Source organism: Diplotaxodon limnothrissa, linkage group LG1 (genome assembly GCF_057381915.1).
Source record: "Diplotaxodon limnothrissa isolate DT_005_m linkage group LG1, D_limnothrissa_male_GT1.1, whole genome shotgun sequence".
NCBI lineage: Eukaryota > Metazoa > Chordata > Actinopteri > Cichliformes > Cichlidae > Diplotaxodon > Diplotaxodon limnothrissa.
Window position 1 is genome coordinate 6,861,734 of NC_140596.1, and position 22,405 is coordinate 6,884,138.

The 22,405-nt window shown below is 39.9% G+C and overlaps 1 protein-coding gene across 1 annotated transcript; it reads right to left on the bottom strand.

The window, feature by feature from the left end:
* Positions 1-1,396: 1,396 nt before the first annotated feature.
* On the bottom strand, positions 1,397-22,162 carry LOC146639331 (solute carrier organic anion transporter family member 3A1-like). Its single transcript, XM_085351845.1, has 10 exons — positions 21,615-22,162; positions 18,895-19,354; positions 6,461-6,559; positions 6,048-6,317; positions 5,731-5,895; positions 4,764-4,962; positions 4,412-4,547; positions 4,109-4,281; positions 3,687-3,751; positions 1,397-3,464 (listed from the first exon to the last, which is right to left on the bottom strand). Exons 1-10 carry the CDS (start codon positions 21,771-21,773, stop codon positions 3,088-3,090), a joined length of 2,103 nt encoding a protein of 700 aa, XP_085207971.1. The 5' UTR covers positions 21,774-22,162; the 3' UTR covers positions 1,397-3,087.
* Positions 22,163-22,405: the final 243 nt, after the last annotated feature.

Sequence of the window (22,405 nt, forward strand, 5' to 3'; positions counted from 1 at the left end):
GGCACTGACTAATCAGTGCCGAAAAGTTCTCTCACTATATATATAAAAAAAATCTCAACTTGTTTATAGTCTATTCTAAGAAAATCCACAAAGACAATGATGTGATGTGGTTTAGCGTGTCTCTGTGGTCAACATAGGTTCATAAAGCACTGATCTGTTGTTTTATTTTCCCACTGTGATTTTAGGATTTTTGAAGCTATAGCAGCATCAATGTAGAGTTTAAATCTTATTCTTTTGGTTAATTATTTATGAAACTCAATATATTGCAGACCTACAAGTAATGCGCATCCAAAATAAAAGTATTTATTAGTGTAGAGTTTATATGTAGAGTTTAAATCTTGTTCTTTTGGTTCATTGCATATGAAACTTAAAATGCTGTAGACCTACAAGTAATGTGCATGTATTTACTCTTAATAAATGACTCTTGAGACACTGGTGGTGGCAAAAAGAATTTGTGAACCTTTTCAAAGCTAGCTTAAAGGAACAGTTTGAAATTTTGGGAAACAAGCTAAACATACAGATTTTCTTATGTGAATCTATAACCAGTAGTTAGCTTAATTTAGCACAAACAGATAAAGCAGAGCAGCTAACTGGGCTATGATGACATAATCTACTGACCAGCACCTTTAAAGATAACCTATTAACATTTTTGTTTCATATATGCAACAACTAAGGCATAAAACTAACAAGTTCTAATTTCATGGGCATTTTTTTGGTTGATTTCCAGGCCCAAACCTGAGAAAATAAACCCCAATTTTGACATTTCAGTTTCTGTATACAAAGTATACAAAGACAATGTAGGTCTAACATGTTAGTATAATAAGATGACTTGAATAGACTGATTGTTTCGATGTTTGGACTGAGCCTGGTACTCAGTTTTATAAAAAAGCCAAGCTAACTGACAGCTAGCTCTACCTTTGTACTTACTGTACAGCTGGCCAGAGTATTATCAACCCTGTCTTTCTAACTCTGGCTAGGAAAAGAATTTCCCAAAAGCGTATTTCCCAAAGCCTCAAAGGGTATATGCATTTTAAAAATGAAACGTATTGTGATGATTGCTCTCTGGATTTTTGATGCAAAACATATTAAATACTTACAGAGTAAGCCAGAAGAAAAACACTATATATAAAGTGGATATGTCAAAAATCTGAATCCAGCTGAATTCTTTAACAAAAAGCTGTATTGTATCTGCATGTAGACAATCACTTCAGTGTGAGTGATTGTGACAGCTGAGGTTTGATTTAAAAGAAGAAGAAAAAAAGTCATCATCACAATGCAGTATGCATTATAAAGCTGTTCCATGGTCAAAAATAGAATTTGGAGGCCATTCGAGTTAAATGTATATTTAACCATTACAATGGCCAACAAACCACAGAGTCTGTGCAATATAGTGACATCATTCTGAACATATTTTATTTTTATGTGCATGCATTACCAGCATGCTTTTTAATGAACTCATTCTGGCTGGACACTGTGCGTCATGCTATGCTGTGTCTGTTGACAGCTAGCCACTACAATCAACAGTCTCAATACAATGACTTGGTATTCCACATAAAGGCCTTCACACTCTCACTTTCACCCAGTGTGAGCTCACTAGTCATACTGGTGCTCTTGGTAAAAGCTTCCTTCCCCACAGCTGCCACCTGCTATGGCCCTCCTAAATAATGTACCTGGAGTGTCTTATTTGCAGTGTCTCCTGCTTGTTATATTTGTTGCTTTGTATTTCATGCATCAATGCTGCAAACGATGTCCCCAAGAGTGAAATTACATTACAAACTCTTATTCTGCATCTGTTTGCAGTTGGCATGAGCATTGTTGAATCAGTGATTTAGGAAAGGTTACAGGTTCATTTACTGAATCTGATCATGTGCATCTCGTCTAAACATTAATGAAAAAGCCATCTTACTCTGTTCCTTTGAGTCAGGCTATTATTTAAACTTTAACAGTTAAGCTTTTATTCTGATTACCTGTCAGAAGCTGCATCTAATTTTCATAAATGTCAAGTAAAAAAAACAAAAAACTGAAACGTTTTGTGGCTCCGAAACTAAAATATAATCTCAGACTTTGGTCGAGTATCAGTGCCAAAACTTCACATATTTCCAACAACTTTCTCGACTAAAGTAAACACTGAAAGCTATGATGAAAGAATTTGTTTCTTAATTCTCTGAAAAATGTTAGAAACCTCTTCCACATTTTAACCATTTCAAAGTGGGATAATCCATGTTTTGTGGAAAATGTGACCTGCAATAATTGGTGGCAGGAGCTAAATAAATAAATCAGTTTTCTATATTGCTGTAAACTTCTGCACCTTTTGAACCATTTGATTCCTTTTTCATTGCTTGTTGTATGTCTGTTTGAGTCACTGCCGGGGGTTAAGGTTGAAGAAACGTACAGTAATTGTATACTGGCTTTGAAATGGGCCCTTTTCATAGCAGCCACACTGAAATGTTATTGCAGGGTAAACACGGATGTGATTAATCACAACAATAGTGGCTCTGTTCCATACGTATACATGGGCAGAGGCTCTGGTATTGTGCATGCTCAATATCAAAATGACTGCAGTGAAAAGGGCTTGATAACTGGTTTTGGATGGAGTCGAAACCTAATAAAGGCTTTACAACAAATGTGTTAAGAAGTCTCCTGTAGGGATCCCCAGATGCACTGCAGATGGACTGAAAATTGATTACTGTCACCCTTTTTGCATTTTCTGATATACCATACCTGAGAAATACTAAAGGAAAATAAACCATTTCATAAACTCTGGTATAGTAAATCCAAAACTTTGAACTAAACTTTCGTCAGCAGTAATCTATTGCATGTGATTTTTCCCCTCTTTCCTCGTCACTTTCTATTCCAACTTTGCAAAGAAAAAGTAAAAGCAATTTTCTTAAAGCCAGCTTAATTTCAGCTGACAAAAACGTGGGCGTGGCAAATTTGGGGAATCTTCTCTTTTTCAATATGTGTCATGTTTTGGATGATAAGAAGACTGGAACTTTACTGAGGACATTTCTCTGAACTCAGAAACATCACGCTTCAGGTCTGTTGCACATTAATGGCTCCGGTTTGCAGCCCCAGTGCAGACCAGCACTATAAAACAGACTCCATGTTGTCACATGTCTCACGGTCCTCCAGGTTGTATATGAATTTTGTCCTGTTGGTTGGGTTCTGCGTGATATCTTTTCCCAAATTGTCCAGAGTCACGTTGGAGGCGAAGAGTTCGGTGGGCGTGAGGTACCCCTCGTTGTTTTTGATGTATTTCCTGTAGTTCTTTCTCAGACACTGCCATGTGGTGGTGTACAGGAGGAAAGCTGATGACTTGAGAACGATGGCGATGCTGACATACAAATGCCTGTAGGCCACATTGTCGTACAGCATGCAGGCTCCCTTCTCGCCGCAGACGGAGCTCCAGAACAGACAGGTGGAGTCGATGCCCATGCCGAAGATCAGAGGGGGAGGGATGAAGCCTGGAGCAGGTGGGGATTGCGGAGAGACAGCAGGTCACAAGGTCAAGAAGAACACCAGTTTGAGTTCATGTTCCTAATGTATCCAGGCAGACAGACTGATGAAGTTCATTTCAAGCAAGGTGAAAAATTGCCCTGACGTTTAAGTCACAGAGTAAAACTACAGACCAACAGCTGTTGCACAAACACAATACAGAGTGCCAATAGTAGTGAAGTGTTTCTTACCTATTAATCTTAGAAGCAGGAACAGAACACCAAGGGCGTAGGATTTAAGCTCTGGACTGACAGTTCTGAAAATTAAGAGAATACTTCAACCCTTTAAGTACTGTGGTGGAAAACTGTTTTAATTGGTAGACCTATTGAGTTTTAAATTACATTATTTTGTACATATCTCTCTATCTTACCTATCTAGATTACAAGCATGATGTATACACACACACACACACAATGTGCATATAATGCCTTTAGTGTTATTTGTCATTATATATGAGTTAATATACACTTGCGTGTGTCTGTATTTGTCCGTATCACTGTCAGCTTGATAAATCAATCCTTTCCATTGAAGAACCACCGGTATTTTGAAATGTCGCCAGCTCCCTCTTGTGAGCAGTTGATGAATAGCAAGTGGGGGGGGGACGTGCTCATACCTGATAAGGATGATGACAGAGGGTGTCTGGGCCATAGCTCCAATCATGCTGCACACACATATAACACACAGGAAGGTGAGGAAGGCTTGCTGACAGCCTGGGCTGGGACACTTTCCTGGTAAAGCCACTGCTTCTTCGCTGTTGCTGGGTATACACGCACAGTTGGTCAGGTTCTGACAAACAAAAAGAAATGAGGTGATAATGTAATAATGATATATCAAGTAAATCTGCAGTATTTATATTTATTGTGAGCCCTTCAGGCACCGGGGAGCAATGATTATCAGCAGTAATGTCCCAACTCACTGGTTTGGTACAGCCAGCGAAACAGGCTGAGAGGTAGGTGACTCCATTGGAGCCACAGACAGGGCTCACCGATGCAGTGTAACAGTTACAGTTACTAATGCATGCTGACTCAGGCTGCTGCCAAGACTGCAACGTCCTATAGAGGAAGTCAAAGGTCACGTTAGGGATAATGCTGCATATGTACAATTTGAAAATCTAATGCAATTTTTCTGAAGGATTTTTTTAATTCTGGGATTTGTTTAATTTTTTGTTTGCATGGACCTACAGTATATCCCTGTGGGGAAAAGTACTATACAGAACTAAAAGTTCCTGGAAAGACTCTTCATTCACATCAGTAAGTCATCACTCTTACTCATTGCCGTAGGCCACTGTGACCCCAGCGACAGGTCCAGTGTCACAGCCTAGGAAGAGAAAAGAGACATAGCAGGCAGTGGACACCAGGTTGACCAGCATGGCCATGCGGACAGCACCCAGAGCTGACAGGTTCAATTTCTTAACCAGGAGTCCCCCGAGGAAGATTCCCAGACAGGCACAGGGGATGGCCGTCATACCTGGAGAGGGAAAAACAAGTAAATTCTATATTTATAGAGCAACATTCCTCATGATTTGACAGTAAAAAAAAAAACATAAATAATTTCCTTTTATTGAGATAAGAGTGGGACCCCTCTAGGAGAGAAAGGAAACCTGCCTCACCATGGTAACCATGATGGTAAGTATTTTGCTAGAGTACTGTTAATGCTACAGAGCCCAATATCATTGAGATGAGAGAATGTAAATGAATATCTTCATTTAAGTACTTTATTTCAATACAGTTTTAATGGAGTTAAGTGTTATTGTCTTATGCTACTTTCTACTTTTACTTCACTTATTTTAACACTTTAGTTATCTATTGTTTTCCAGTTTTCGAAGCATAAATCCACCATATTATTATCTTTAGTTACGACACATTTTTACTTTTGGTTATGTTACTACTCGCAAGTTTAGTCCTGAGTTTTGTTTAAAGAGATATTAAAAAGTTATATAAAATTCTCAGTTTACCCCGCTCATCAATCCTGGCAAGGTTTTCTGACATCAGCCTATTGCAAAACAATAAAGTCAAACTCTTGGCAGCACAGCTTTACAAGCCTTTTTCCTCTGCTTTACAATGTGTTCCCACTCAGTGATAATTATGTAGCTGTGTTGATGCTTAAAACCTCTTGGGTGTACTCTTTCTCCCACACAAGAAATTGTGATGGAATCTACGAATGTGAGCTGTAAGCAGAACCGATAATGGCCCTGGTATCAATAAATTCTTATCAATATCCATCCCTACTGCCTACCTAGCAGCTGATTAGCTGAGGATGTTGTAAGGTTGAATTGCTGCTCTAAGTATTTGCCCAGAAAGGCAGCAAAGCCAGCAACCACAGCGATCTCCATGCAGGCTGCCAGCGTGATGCAGCTGAACACTGGATTGGAGAGAAGGTGCCTGGTAACCCGGGGGATCACTGGGTCAAAGGAGAAGAAAATTAAGTAAAAAGTAGAAAGGATGAAGAAGGATTGAGAGAAAAGAGCAGAAGCATGCGTATGAATTTAAATATTCCATTAAACAATCTTGTCACTTATTAAACCCCCTCCACTCTTCTCTTGACTTCCTCACCTCTCAGATGCTGACAGACTGAGAGTCCGCTGTTTATATCAAAGCCATGAATGGCTCCATTGGGTTTAGAGCCCTGGAACTCCAGGCTCAGGGAAGAAGGCAGCATGGCCTGCTCACTCTCAGCTCCACTGTCCATGTCCTGCTCATCCAGCGCCTGGGGGAAACCGAACATGAAGAGGGCGGACAGGAAGAGTAAGGCACCACACAGGAGGAAGCCGCCCCACCACGCCCCGATCCAGCGAGGGTCATCTGGGGTGATGTCCAGCTTACCTTGGTTGGAGGGTAAGAAAATTCACAGCAGTCATAGAGGGAAGGATGAGTATTGGTGTACTAGTAGAGGTCACAATAAAATTACCTCTGTTTCAGTGTGGTATAATTTTGCAATATTTTTAACCATTTATTTCCCAACTTACTGGTATCAATGAAAACAGCATCAACATAAACTTTGGTACAGACAGATCCTAAGATGAAGCCACAAGCTGGGCCGAACACTAAAGTTGAAAATAGGATACCTGCAAGACAAAACAAAGGTATAGAACAACAAGTCTGTCAGAAAATGACAGTATGCAGCAAAACCCCAAAAAACAAAAAACACCAACACATTTCAGTGTTTGCACCATAAAATGACCCAAGCCAAGAGGACACATGCATTTCACTTCATTGTTCAGCAGAGGGCAGCCTTGCATCAAGCTGTTTATTACCAGCACCTTCTATTCTATTAGATATGATGCTTCCTATTATAAAGTATACTTGTTAATTGCACTTTGTGATTAGGAATCAAAGGTATGTTGTTTAAAGATTAAAGATTAAGTATGAAATCCATGCCAAGAGATTTTATAATTTCATCCGAAGTCTTCCAGCGACAGATTTATTCACCATCACTGTAATATGCAGCCCATAGGTTGCACAGTGTAATTGATCCAAGGCTAGATTATCCAGCAGCATCATAAATAATCAAGCAGGAAATGGGTTCTTACTGTAAGAGCAGTGGGGAGTGACTGATGCACTTTCTGATTGACATTCCCCTGAATGTAAAAAGCGGCCCGCTTTTGGCACAGAAGCTGAGAGCTCTCTATAAAGCATCACACTGTGCTGGACTGTTTGTGTGTGTCTGTGTGTGTGGCACTTAATCTGTTACCCATGCTGGTGGTAAGTGGAACAATAGGAGTGAGTTCCAGTAGCCTGACTGCTAATAATGGATCCCAAAGCAGAGGAAGCGCTGCTCACTCCTGACAGGATGAGAGGGCCAGTCAATTTCTCTGTAGGCGATTTAATGATTACTCCTCTGGACATCACCAGTTATTGTTTGTGAGAACAGAGTAGTATTATAGGCTCATATTTAGAGGTATAAGTGCAAATAATAAAAAATATAGATCAATCACAAGAAAATAAGAAAGCATTTATTACAGTTTCAAGTCTATAAGATTGGGATCAGAGGTTCCAGATCAAACTAGGGTCTGGTATTTCCTTTGCTTATGAAGTGTATAATGTTATCGTCATGCTAAGATGTAAATTCAGGCCTTCAGAGTAAAGGTTGTGGATGCTTATTAGTCTGGCAAGATACTACATCAAACTTTCCTCACGGGACCTGCAAAAAGTCTTGCAACTGTTGTCATTAAAGTGCATGCACCTGTAATCAGAAAGAGCACAAATTTAACCCACGTAGCAGGCATACTAAAGAAAGTCTGTTCTGTCCATAGTTTGGAAACTAGTTTGCCAGCGTTGGACATCAAGGTAAGGACTGGGCTCTCTGGAATTATGTGCTCTGCACAGACCAGTCAAATGGCTACAAAAGCAGTATGCTTGTTGCAGAACAAAGACAGCTTGGTGATTAAATGCAATCACTGATTAATCTGAATTCTGGAGATTTCTTAACGGTGAAGCCATGAGTCTGAACTAGCCTGAACCAGGCCGAGCCAGGATAATGACGCCAAGTGCAGTAACAAATCTACCAAAACAAAGGCCCAAATCTGAATCTCAAGAGAACACCCTTGAAAAACCACAAACATCTTGCAGTGAAGGAATTTCATTATAAATAAAGCACCTGGAGGTTACTGTTGCTGTGATTTGGCACTATATAAATAATTGAACTGAATTTTATAAGAAATGAGAGTTCACAAAGCCGATTTCAGAGAATTGTGCAAAGGTATGCAAACACAGCTTCAGTTTTAAGAGGTGCAATACTAGGATCTGAGGCCTTCTTTTAACTCAATTTACTTTTTCTACGACACTTTTACACACTGTAATTTCACTTTTTTTCCCCTTGTGGTGTTGTTCAGCTCCATTTGTAAAACAGTTCAATCATTCTTGAAACTTTTGGCACTGTTTCAAAGAAAATCAAATGTCTCCCTGCCCACTAATGTCAAAAAGACAATTTCAAATATAAATTTTGTTTTTATCTTTGCATAATTGTTTATGAAGAGAGACAGGCTATCGTGTGCTTACTGATTCTGGCGAGGAGTCAGTCTTGCCAGCTCTAACTTTCCCTGTGTGCTATTTTTATTTGACCAGAGCCATTGATACCGCCGGGGCTTAAGTCAGGTAATAGAGGAGGTCAGGGGTAAGAGCAGGGCCAGCTCAACAAGCAACCAAATAATGACCTCCGATATCCTCTTCTGCCTTCCTCTGGGTTCCAATCACAGACACACAAAGGGCAATTAATCTATAATGTATGTGATGTAGTGAGGCTGGCAAACACACACAAACATGGCAGTGAACCAGCAGAAAATATTGGGCCCCTGCCAATCTGATCTACAGTACACCAACGCTCAATACTTTGAAAACTAGTGTGGGTACAAAAACCTCAGTGTTTCCAGTTACATGAGACAAAGAGCCGGAGAGTGGTCGTCAAAGTGAAAGTGCTGATGACAATAGCAGCAATAAGCATGAAGACAGAGATGTGTGATGCCAGTCTGCTGTCTGAACTCAACAGTTGGTACTTCCGAGACCATATCCATGGAGACATGACTGAAAACCCAGTGAAAGAATGAGGAGTAGTACTGAAGCAATAATAAACATAGCAACCTTTACCTTACAGTATATCATTCACTACTGTTTAGTCATCTGCTCTATTCCCATGTTATTTATTTGACTCACATCCGATAGCAAGTGGACTTTACTACAGAAAGACTAAATGATCTTTATGTGGAATCATTTGTGGGATTTTACATTTATATAACAAATATATGCATATATATTGCAATTTATTTTGTACTTTTAGACTAGTAGAGCAGCATTGCACAATTCATGTTTCAAACCCAATCTTAAACCAGCTGATCCGACATGGTTTTTCCCCCTTGTAATTTACACTGAGTTGCTGCAATGCAATATGTGAACTACTAGAAAAATCAGCAGTTGCCAGACTTATGTTCCTCCGCAGATATTGATGATGTGCACACATTTTTAACTACGCTCTTAAAAATAATTATTCTTCTGACATACAGTAGATTAACTTTCACAGGATTGGTATAAGTTCTGATTGCTCATTATAGATGGAATGTAAATCTTTCATGACTTATTGACTTTGCAGTAATTGTAGAGGGATGGAAGATGCTCTTAGTATCTGCAGTGTACCTGCAAGCATCAAAGCACTGATAGCTTTGGAACGGGAGCGGAAAGTGAGGTACAGGAAGACTGTCGCCACTATAAAGTGGGGCTCTTTGAGAGCAATCATACTAATATATGTATATATATTATAGTGTTTTCATACACTTAAAACAGAATATTTGTCAGGGATTCCTTTCCAAATATAGCCCACACAAATAATAAATATAACCTTACACTAAAATGTCTCAGTCCCTTCTAATTTACACTGGCTACAGTGTCCTATGGTGACAACCTTAATTTACTTCTATTGTTTGACGTAAAGCTGTTGTTCCTTCCTTCTGAACACCACCTGCTGAGATGAGCTAGACGTGAAGCTAAAGGTAATACAAACCTGATGGCCAATACTAACAGAATGTCAATTTATTATCTACAGTACACTTATTTATTTTACATAGAGCTGTAACTTTGTGTCACATAAATGAAGATGACCATCCTGGCAATAGAGGCACTCCACTTAAGTCAAGCTTTTGCAGAACAACAACCTCCTTAGTGGAGACCATGAATACTCAGCAAGAGGTACCATTTTCATTTATCACAAGTCTGCAATATGGCACCACTGAACACAGGTTTGTGTTTAAAATATTGAGATAAATATTAGAATTAATAGTAAATTATTCAATTAGTATAACTATATTGTATACATATACCAAATTAGGTACGTTTTTCTTTCAGTTGTTCTTTAAAAACAACCACATGCACTGTTAACTATGGGACCTTATACAGACAACTGTGTGCCTTTCCAACACATATCAATCAACTATATTTACCACAGATGGACTCTAGAGTTTTATTTTTTTAAAGAAATTTGCAAGAATTTCAAGCAAACTCTATTTACATTGTCATCATGGGATATTATGTGTAGAATTTTGATGTTTAAAATGAATTGAATCCATTACACACAGATATAATAGCCTTAAGTGGACTATAACAGCCTTAAAAGTATCACAATTCTTAAATAGAGCAGGTTTCATATTTGCCACAGTTTAGGTTTTCACCAGACAATCGAGTCCAGATCTCCATATTATTTTGACACACGCCATATCAGTCCTTTTTATTTTTCACATTTTGTTATTTGTGTAATTTAGTCAGTGATCAGTTACATTAAAAAACTGCAATCTACTGGGGTGAGATTGATCAATAAGCACGTAACCATGGATATGACAACATATGGCACAAGTAGCTGATACATTTAAAATCATGCATGTAGATGGAAGCAGCAGTAAAAGCAGTACTAAACCGATTTAAATATAGATATGTAGCTTTTTGGGGGGACAGTAATGTAAGTAAATACAGATTATAGTTCTTTTTTAATCCTGTAACCCTTGTGCAAAAAACAAAGAAAAAAGTGATAAAAAATTATACTCAACCTCATGGTAGGTCTAGCTCCATATTGTGCCTTTTGTGCCTAGCAGTAATGAATGCAGCAGATGCAAGGTCATACTGTGTTAGACAAGGCTCTTCTACCTGGTCACACTGCCAGCGCATGAATAATTTCACACTCAGGCTCACATTATGGCACAGTTCAATCGCTGGCACTTTGTATCTTGGCCAAGGTGCTCTTAAAAGGTGCTCATATAAAACAACCTGTGCCGATCTGAGCGGACAGTGTGTGCTGAGTCAGCGCCCATTCCCTTCCTCTGCTGTCCTACAGTGGAGGAGTAATAACTCCAGTGGAATAAAAACATTTTTGCTGCAGTGGACTCTAAACTTGCAGCCTCACACTGCTTCATTACACACATTAAAGCGATGAATAGAGGCTAAGATAAGAGAAGCTGACCCTGCAGCTATAGAGCTGGACTCCATGCTCCTCCTAGGCTGCTCTTTTACTGTACTTTCATTTATTGTTCTGTACGGTGCTTTAAAGCAATGTGCTGTAATTTGTTGTATTTTTGTCACCAATATAACCAATGCAATTCTCTGCTGCATGCTTGTAATATTCCTGTAGTCCAGCTTACTCTGAGTTGCTTGTACATTCGCTTGATATTCAGAAAGCGTAATCAAGATTGTTGGTTTGTCTGAATATTTGCAATCTTCTCTTGACCTGATGTTAAGAAATCCATGATGATCATCATGGATCAAGTGCGCTGAGGGCTTACAATCAACAGCCAAGTACTTAAATGGTTAGTTCACAAAATAGTAGTATCAAGGTCACTATGATCATCTTATATATACCGTCCTGTTATGTGGATAATACTAGTTCAGTTGTACAAACCTACAGCTGGGACTGATGATAATGTAGTGAGTTGTAGAACAATTGAGTCATAAACCACAATGCTGCACAAAGTAACATTTTGACCTAAGTGTGCTGGCTAAAGTACGGGATTATCACAATTTATCCTGAGGTCCAGATGAATAAATGCTCCAAATCCGAATTTTGCTCAGACATTTTATTAAAACTCACAAATGGCATGACTCAAAAAAGTCAGAGGATCACCAAAATCAGTAGAATATTTTTTCTCTGGGAACGTTTGTACAAAACTTCATAGTAAGTCTTCAGAGATACAGTATTTCAGTGTGGATCTAAAGTGGTAAGCTAACTCCATCCTTCTACTGTGGCCTAAAATGAGTAATAATGGTCATAGCATTGAATTTTAACTTGAAAAATAAAATGCGAATGCATAGAAACTAAATAAAGCAGGAGGGTCTTTGGCTAGCTTTGTAACTCACAGTGTTTTTTTTTAAAGATTTCATTATGGACGCAGAAACATTTACTGCATCGTGTTAAGATGTAGTGCAGAAGCGATTTGATGCTACATACTTGTTAAAAAATGCACACAGCATGAAGGCTTCTAACTGAATAGCTGCTTTACTCTAAGACCCTCTGTGGTGGATACAATTGATAGGAGGGTTAGCTGCCTTCACATGGGGTATCTGTCAAGCAGCTGACAGCAATCAATTATACAATTACAATCTGGCTTGGACTCACAGTCCACAGCGCTGAGGAGCAGGCTGGTCTTTCTGAAAGAAGCCATTTTCTCCTTTTTTCAGGAATCTTTCACAGCTGCCCACACACATCCAAACTTTAAATAATAGTTTGACATTGAAGGGAATATATTTTGTCACATTTATTCTGTAACAATGGTGGATAACTATTTTAAACATGGTCAAAGCTTCAAATAAAAAGCCCCGTCTATATACAAAGATCGCTGTGAGACAAAAACTCTTCAGACTGTTTCAGATTCCTTGTGGCTCTGCTCTTTTTCTACTCTTGGCTCAGTGTGATGTCAGTGGTAAGGGTTATACTTAATAAGACAATCGTACGCGCACAGTTCTGTCCAACTTTTCAAAACTTTAGCTTTTCAGATCTTATGATCAGAAGAAAGTTGGCTCATAGGAAGAAGGAAGGGAGCAAAAATGCTGCACTAAGGCCCAGTAAAAGATAAATGAGGATTATACTGACCTGTGAATCATGAAAAGCTTCTCTAATACAGTTCAAGACTTTAATGTGAGTTATAGCTATAGTACGCACACACGCACGCAAAATATTATGCATATACAACAGCTTCAGTGAGTTGTAAGCTCACCAATACGTCTGTATGATAATTAATGGCTAAACTGCTATGAAGTGTTACCAGCGATGGTGGTGCACTGAAAGCAGTGCCGGCAGAAAAGAGCAAATTTTTACAGCCAAATCAATCTTAACAACTGCTGGATGGATACAGATATTCATGGGTACCACAAGATGAATCCTAATCTATTTTATAATAAAGCACTGCCATGTGATTGGCATTTCATTTGCCTCACTGTTAGTCAAACTTTCCCAACAGCCATATCTGTTCTTTTTTCCTTCAGCCATCATAGATCATGACGGCGACAACTCCAAACATTATACATTGTGCTAATGTTGGCACGCAGGCTTTGGCACTTAGTTCAAAGCATTGCTAGTGCCAGAGTGCTGCCTCACAGAAACACTTTTCATCACACAGATCTCACTCTACTACTGCAGGTCATCATGGCTGCATTGCCGCCATCCCCCCCCCCCCCCATAAACTGCCAGAAAGCACAATGATCTGATGGTCTGATCATTGTGGTCTGATGGGCAACTAACTGAACAGTTAGCAGCAGTCTCTGATTTTTTTTAGCTGCCTGCTGCCTGAACTGTTGCTCACAATGATTAGGACAGGCACACTCATAGAGGAAAACAAACAGAGTGAAGTACAAGACACACACAAGAGAAAGGCCACATAACATTTGAAGAAGAACAGGCACATGGAGCAGATATATCCTATGACAAGTGTTTAATGTTTCCTGCATTACACTTGAGTATTCTTTCGTGCCCTTCTCTTCCAGGCAGTATTGATCTATTTAGGGTGAAGATGTGGCCACAAAAGAGCAGCCTCTCCTTCAATCCTCTGCTTTGTTAGCAAGCCTGTGGAGAGCTGCCGCTTTAATATTTAATCATTTGGTTAGATGTTTGCTAAACTACACCTAACCGCTTCTCTGTCACACTGCATTATTCAGGAGGTTTTCTTACAGTCTAAATGTGCCTTCACACGTCAGTCTTGTCAAACAACACCACCGCCCTGAGACTAGAAGAAGGAAATACAAAGGAGCACAGAACACATACGTACTGTGTAAATACCAATAACACAACAGCAGTCACATTGTAGGAGGTAACCATGGCAATCAACATGCCTGGATTGTCAAAAAATGGAGAACAGAGACAGAACAGAGAGGGGGTGGTGGATAGAAAAGACTAATATAAGAGTACTATCTGTAAGTGTCAAAGGAAGAAGCTTGGGGGATGTTATGAAAGAGAAAAGGCTGGGGCACATAAAAGTAGACTTCATACCAAATCAGGCTCAATTTTAGTCTGCAGTGCAATTTATTAGAGCTAACCCCATTCAGGAGAAATCTAAGCTTAAACCACTGCTATGCCAAGTGATGTCCAAATTAGCAGTAATTCAAATGCTTTCTGTAAGCAACCAATAAAATAAACAATAATAATAATGCATTTTTCATTATATCTCGGGACTAATTATTATCCGTTATTTTCCAAAAATGATATTTAGCCATAGCTCTCATCTAACGATCGAGATATTTCCAAAGAGGGGGACCGTTGGTGGCATCAAAATTCAATGGTGTATTTCCAATAGAATTTTCTGTTTCACTTTTAGAAATTGCAGACTTAAAACATACAGTAAAGCTTAAAGCCAAAAAAATTGGGTGCCTTTAGTTTATTGTCTAAACCTATTGTTGGCTGCTCCTTCAGTTAGAAGGGGTCGCCACAGCAGGTACCTCCGCATATTTCAATTGGCAGATTTTTAGACTAGATGCCTTTCCTGATGCCCAAGGGATTTTTATCTCCTGGAATCAAACCAGGAAGCTCAAACTTGTTTTGTAAATCTGTAAACCACTACAATGTAAAGTCACTTATCCAGTTTATTGTCTTTCAAAATTTGCAAAGATGACAGTGAAAAAGTCAAGCCATAGATTTCACAAATCAATGAGTTTAGCGTGACGTCCAAAGTCTGAGCTAGCAAATTGGACCAGTTTTGGCACTTAGTCATGATTGCAAGAAATGGTTATAATAAAAACGATGATTATGAATGGCTTTAGTAACCTCTTGACGTTTTCTCTAGCAACACCCTGAGGCAGACATTTGTGGTTTTGACCAAATGTCTCAACAATTTCTTTCACCATGAACTGTGCCATCAACAGATGAAATACTTTGGATCATTGCCAGCCATTGCTGTCCTTTGTGTTTAACGCTAATTAGTAAATGTTAGCCATATAACATGATAAACTAAGGTGGTGTTTATTATATCAGCCCTGTTAAACATCAAAATGTTATTATGTTGGCATTAGTATTGGGCTAACAGCATTTTTGTTCGTCTTTAATATGAATGTGTGCAAATTCATCATTTTGTCAAATTAAAAGAAATTTAAATAAACAAGAATAGTAACCATGAAGCATTGTGAGACAATACTGATTTGTGCTGTCCAGTTAATACATATAATGTATCTAAAATGTTTGGTAATTGCTATAGTTTCTTTACAGGGGGTATTACAATATTTCACAGATGTTAAATATGACTGTGATTGTTCACATGGATCATGTGTTCATAGTGGGATATTATCTGGCTAATAAATTACATTTACACTGAAAAACATCAGGTATCTGGTATGAATAGGCCTCTGACCAAGCAGGAGGGTAACTCAAGGGTGGATTACTTGATGCTGCGTTCTCTCTTCCTTTCCTCCACCCTCTGTCCATCCTTACCTCCCTCCCCTACACCGAGGTCTGCTGGCAGAGACTGTGCAGATCAAAGCAGGCACAGAATCCGCAGGCCTACTCACCCTGCAAAGAGGTCTGTGCTGAGATGTAAGCAGAAAAAAAATGCAACAAACCAAGGAGCTTGTGAGGAGGAGCAACTACTGTAGCTTCAGGGAAATGAAAACTGAACAGCATATGTTTATTTCTCAGTACCTTTGTTTCCATTAAAGCAACAAACCCATATGCCGCCGGCTTTGCCTTATTGAATCACAAAGCTTTAATGTGTTGGTGATGCCTGCATCAGACTAAACACCACATCTAGCTGAAAAAAGTTGTAATTTTTCAATACTTCTTGATACACTAATGCCAAATATAAAACGATAACAACATATATTAACTGATATCAACTGATAATAACTTGTATTTTTAAATACTAGCTATTATATTTACCTACTGTTGTTACAGGTTCCTGAAATGAAGTGTGGTTAACCTATAAGAGCTCTAATTTGTACATGAGGAAAGTGATTAAGATCAATATAAGAAAATAATTTAAATGCCTGGATAGCCCCCACGTATGATGGCTATATACACTACATTGGCAGTTTTGCCCACCTACCTATTTAAGCAGAGTAGTTTGAATATCACCAAGGGGGAGTCTTGCTTGCAGACACCAGGTATATCACATACATTTAACAAAATGTTAAATGTACCTATGCAATATGTGCATACATTAATATACAGGTTAACAACCCTAATGCCATCACTATATCAGCAAACAACCACAGCTAATAACAGGACAGATCTGTCTAGCGATAGAACCTCAGCGTTGATGGAAGCAATTTAAACTTACTACATAAAAAGATGCTGAGAGTCCAGTTAGGTGGCATGTGCCTGCTGAATCTCTCTGATATGATTATAAGGGCCCCTGTTACCCACAAGAGTGGAAAGCTGACCAGCTTACTCCGACCAGCTTAAAGGTGTCTGTGGCATGGTTTTGACTCCAGATTATGAAAAGACATAGCTTTCAAAATAAAAGTTGTATTAAACTTGACTGTGGGCTCTAAACAGAGGAAAAAAACTGGGGGGAAAAAAACACCAAAATTGCCCTTTACATATATATTTCTAAATTTTGTAGCAAGTGATATGTATGTTTCTTAAGTTCTCTTTCTCTCCATCTGCCCAGATAGAGCTCTGCTGCTAGCAGGTCACACGGATGGCACATAGCTTCAGTCACTGCCTTTGAACTGTTGCCTTGGCAACTTTGGCACACAGGGTTATTTCGACCTCTCGGTTGCTGCTGTAACTAAAACCACAGCCCTTTGCTGCTGACCTTCAAATGCTTACTAAAGTTGGGAAAGCGTGCTTTGCCAAAGAACCCCTGCAGATATGAAAGAGGGCAACATCAGACCCAGAATTTAATCTAAAAAAAATCAATATTCCTCATCTATTTTTGCAAATGCCCAATTCACACTTAGCAACAGTGCAATGTACCATTACTGAGCATTTAATTAATAAAATTTACTAGCAGCATTCTCATCTCAGAAAATCAAATCGTGCCAGTGTCACGGAACTGCGTACAAGGTCTCCTTTGGCGTTGTTCTTTGGAGCCATAGCAATTTTGGATGCTGTGAGATAAATGCCTTGTTGTAAAGTGCTACACAGTCCACATTACGTGACTCAAGGGATAACAGCAGATTAAGACCAAGCAAAAACCCTCAGGGCAAAAAAAAAAAAAAAAAGTGCCGAAATCTGCAGTTCTTCTTATAGCCACTTGAATTAGTCCCCATAGACGCTAATGTTAAAATGCCTAACTAATAGCATTAAAAATATGTTTACAGACTGGTAGAAGGAAATGGTACTGGACTCAGGGCATGAATTTTTTTGTTCCTCATTCGTTAGGATACTGGAGTTAGGGGTGTGTCTGTTTTGACTGACAGCTGTCCTGACACAGGCAGCTGAATCTTGTCTGCCAGCCCTCTCCTCTGCAAAGTTGAGTCACTGAACTAGATCTCTCCACTGTGTTTGTACTATTGGCATTTTTAATGGAACTATATTATATGGTTTACTGTGTGGAACAGCCCATCCAAGTTTGTCCATCTATTCTGGTGAGTGAAATTCTAGTATTTTCTTTATACACTGTAACGATACTGTTTGCCAAACAATGTTGTTATTGTTAATTTTATAAGTCAGCATTTCATCCAACTACACTGATTAAATTCTGGCTTAAAAATAAAACAGCATGGTAGAAGCCAAATCACTAACACTGAGGCATGAAAATGCAGAGTCCAAAACCTGTGGGAGACTTCACGCTGGCTGCATCCATTTTTTATCCCATCCACCATTAAGCTGCAAGTTTGTCATTGAAGAGGAGGTTCATGTCCTCTTTGAAACCTCGTGTGTGGCCTTATTTTCCTTGCCTCGCTATTGAGGTTTAGGCACAAATATGACTTGGTTCAGTTGAGGAAAATAATGCGGTTTGGGTTAAAACAGTTCAACAAAAATTTGGAGTGACAGCCCCGTCTTACTATTGCATAACTCAGATGCTTCGTGCCAAGGTGCCAAAGGACACCATGTATATCTGTGAGATGCCACTGACTCTGATAAAAATGTCAGCATTTGACACCCTTGGATTGCAAATGAGCTTGTACACATTTTTTTAATGCAACTATGCAATGAGTCTGTCACGTGAAACTTTTGCATGTACAGCAGATACCGGCTGGGAGCATCAATCTTTGTTCACATCAAGCATTAGAAACATGGTATGAAAAGCAAAACAAAAAACAACAACAAGCGAGATGCATGAAAACACCTTGAGAGGTCTGAGGACAAAAAGCAGACTGCTTGAAGCTGAGAGGTGGTGTTTGTGATCAAAGCATCAGTGAAAAGAGCTCTTCATCTGGCCACTAGCAGTAATTAGCCTGAGAATCCACAGTTACATTGTTCATGTACTGAATAAAAATTATAGCTATAAAAAAATACACACTTGATAGTCATGTTCTGTGTTTTACCTCTGCATTGACTCACCTATATACAGTGAGGAGTCTTTTCTGTGGACATGGTCATCAATGTAGGACACTCCTAAGGGCTGAACAGGTGTTGCCCCGATGCCCAGCAGGACCTGGGCTCCGATGAGCAGAAGGTACATCATGTTGGTGTTGGCTCGATTACCGCATTTAAACCCAGAGTCTCTGTTCTCTGACCTGGAGATGTTGGAGCAGACATCCCTGCCATCCTCGGCATGCCACGAGTCACCGGCCTCGTACTCATACTGATGAGTCAGGAACTCTGGCAGGGCTGACAGCAAGGCCCCCAACGCCATGACAATGCCACCGCAGCCAATCAGCCGGGGCCGGTGAGCCTTGGCGCCAAAGTAGCTGACAAAGAGGATGAGGGCCAGGTTGCCGATTTCAAAGCTGCTGGCAATGACACCCACATCTGCACTCTGGAGGTTGAAGCGTCTCTCCAGAGTGGTCAGAACACTTACCTGGCAGAAAAAGAGAGAAAAGGAAGAGAGATGAAGGACAAGTGCTACAACTAGCAGCCAATGGTATCACAGCAACTCGTTTAAAGTGAGTTTATATACTTGAGTTTAGTTTCTGTGCTATAAATTGCTGCAATTAAAGTTATGGGAGTATAAAGTTTATATATTTTCCATTTTAAATCTGTTTACAATAATACGAGTATTTAGCTTCAGGTGCTATCAGCCATCTGTCACTACCTTAGAGCTCATATCAACCTGTTGATAACACACAAGCTGCAAATGTGCCTATCTCCATCCTCCTGCTATATAGCTGCCAAGAAGGTCCCCAAGGCTTAACCTGATACAAACCTGGGAAAAGGGAATATGTGCATATGTGTGGCTCAAGGCAAGAAGCTTCACGTAGCTGTTCTAATTAAATGGACACAAACATGTGCCAGCTGTGTTCAAGGTGCCTAAGTGTTAAAGTGGCTCCTTGCATCAAATGTATTGGATCATCTACAAGACTGAAGGTAAACAGCTAGCTAGAAGTTATTTTAGTAATCCTTCATCCACAGCAAAACTAAAGAATAAGCCCAGAGCAGGTCCGAATAAAAAAAGCGAATGAATCATGTTCATTCCCACAACAGAAGTGAGCTCAGGTGAATTATGCATAACGGCTTTTCATCCTGTGCTGTATTGTTTATCCTGTCACACAGAGCTCCACTGCAGAGTCAAAAACTGGATCATATATCTGCTGATGGATCCATGTACCAAGACCTCAGCCTAGTCATGCTGTACTGGTGTTGTCCTTGGAGAAGGCTAGAAAACAGTCACCCTTCCATAAAAAGTGTACAGTCGCTGTCTGACTACTAACATGAAAAGATCTGAGTCAAACACTGATGTATTTCAACTGTGGCAAACTAAGTAACAAGATCTGCTACCATATGCATCTGATTATTATTTAAATTCACCGAATGCTCAACTTATTAAACAATTCCATTCAATAACATTCCAAGATTTGGATGACAAGGTTGAGACAAGTCTGTTGTAGTACATTTAGCAGCCCACTGTGAATCAATAAAACAGTATTAAATAGTGATAGCAAACTATTTCATAGGACAGGAGAGATGTTGGTTCTGTGATGCTTTTATTTGCAGATATTTGCTAAAGGTGCATCTTTGGTTTGGGATGTTTAAAAGAGAAAGCTCCACAACAGGCTTCAAGGACAAAAGCTAAACCAAAAAGTTGGCTCTAATGAAATGTTTGAACTCACCATTTTTAAATTAACCTTGCTGTTTTGACTAATATCAAAGAAGTGCTTCTAATCATCTGCACCTTTCAGAGTGTGTTTAGCAGACAGGTAAAAAAGATCCTGTCTTCCTAAGCTCATTAAAAATAACTTCCATTCCCTTCCTGTTACAAAGTTATTTATGGTATCAAGACTGTGCTGACATTTATCAAGGAATTGGCTTTGATAAAAATAAATAAAATAATGCTGATTACAATAGCGTATTTGTTCTTAAAAAACAAAACAAAAAAAACTGATTTCCAGTAAGTGGCTGAGCCAAAACCAGTGCTGACAGTTATTCTAAATGCTGAGTTCAAGGCTTTGTCATTCATTTCACTCCTGCATTAGCGATGGCTGATGAAATCTTTATTTATTGAGTCAGAAACACATTTTTCTCCCGTGCTCTTGCAACATAAACTTGATCTCTTATGTTGACATACATCTAATCATAACAGTGCAGTAACAGCTTATAACTCTGATCAAGCTGTCACAGGAAATGCAGTCTGGTTAATGAGGGGGAGAAAAAAAAGCTGCTGTCTCCTGTGTTGTGGAGATCACGTCATCTCCTAGGCCTATATCCTCCGGTGTCAAAGGCCTCCTGCATTATTGAGACATATGGGTGCAGAGCGTGTAGCAGTATGGACCTCCTGACCAGTGTTTCGTAAGCTGCTCTCTAACAGACCATCCACATGAGCAAGTAAAATTTTCCATATATCGTAGAGTCTACTGCCGCTGTGACGCGCTTTGTGACATGCAGATGGCGCATAGGCCTGATGGATAATACGCAGCAAGTCATCAGTCAGTGGCTCCTGGAGGATGTAATTTTAGTAATGTGATCAAAATAATATGGCTATTAAACGCAGCAGCTGAGCACCCGAAGCAGCGCAGCGTTTTTTCACTGTCTGCCCGCGCCGGTCTGAAGGGCGCTGCGTTAACCCCATGTTACCTGAGAAACATGACGTTCCTTCAGACCAACACTGTGTCCCCCAAACTCACCAGATAGGCGCCCACGGTGCCCTGTGCCAACATGAGAGCACATTCCGACACCAGGAATATCTTAATGTTGGAAAAACACGAAGTCTTCTTCTGATTGTCATCTTGCTCCGGGTCGTCGTTGCTGCTCCGCTCTGTGCAGATCTGGTTTTTAACCTGCATCCTTCGGCTCAAGCTCCGGTCAGGTTGGACGGCATGAAACTGAACGGGTCCGGTCCGGCGGAGGGCATCTGGTTATGATGGTGATGACGAGCTGCACTGCAGAAGAAGTGCGAACCTGCTGTCAGGAGCCCGTCCAAGCTTAAATATACAGCAAGAAACCCTGCTGTCCACTCAGCAGTGCGCACAGTCCGTCAGCGACCTCTCTTCACCGCCTGTCCAGTCAGTGCCTATCGGCTACATCACATTTAAATACGTAACTTACGCTAGTGTTATATATGACGGCTTAAGCGTAGAACTACAGTACGCTCTGCTTCCCCACATCCGGGTTTTGTTTTTTGTTTTTTTACTCAAAATTTCCCCAAGCCGACTGGTTCTGGTTTCCCAGTCCGGTTCCGAGACGCAGCTCTGCGTCCCGTAAGCAATGTTATGATGCTCCTCCCATCCATGGACCACAGCGCTCTTACCTCACTGCCAACCCCATCTCTCCTCCCAGTTCCTCCCTTTTTTTTTTCCGATATACGCATCATCCATTACAGATTGAATCATTTCCACAGAACACTGCATCAGTAAGCTTCGATAAAGCATTCCCGTAACTTCATCATGGCGTTTTCTCTGCACTTCGCTGGTAATTT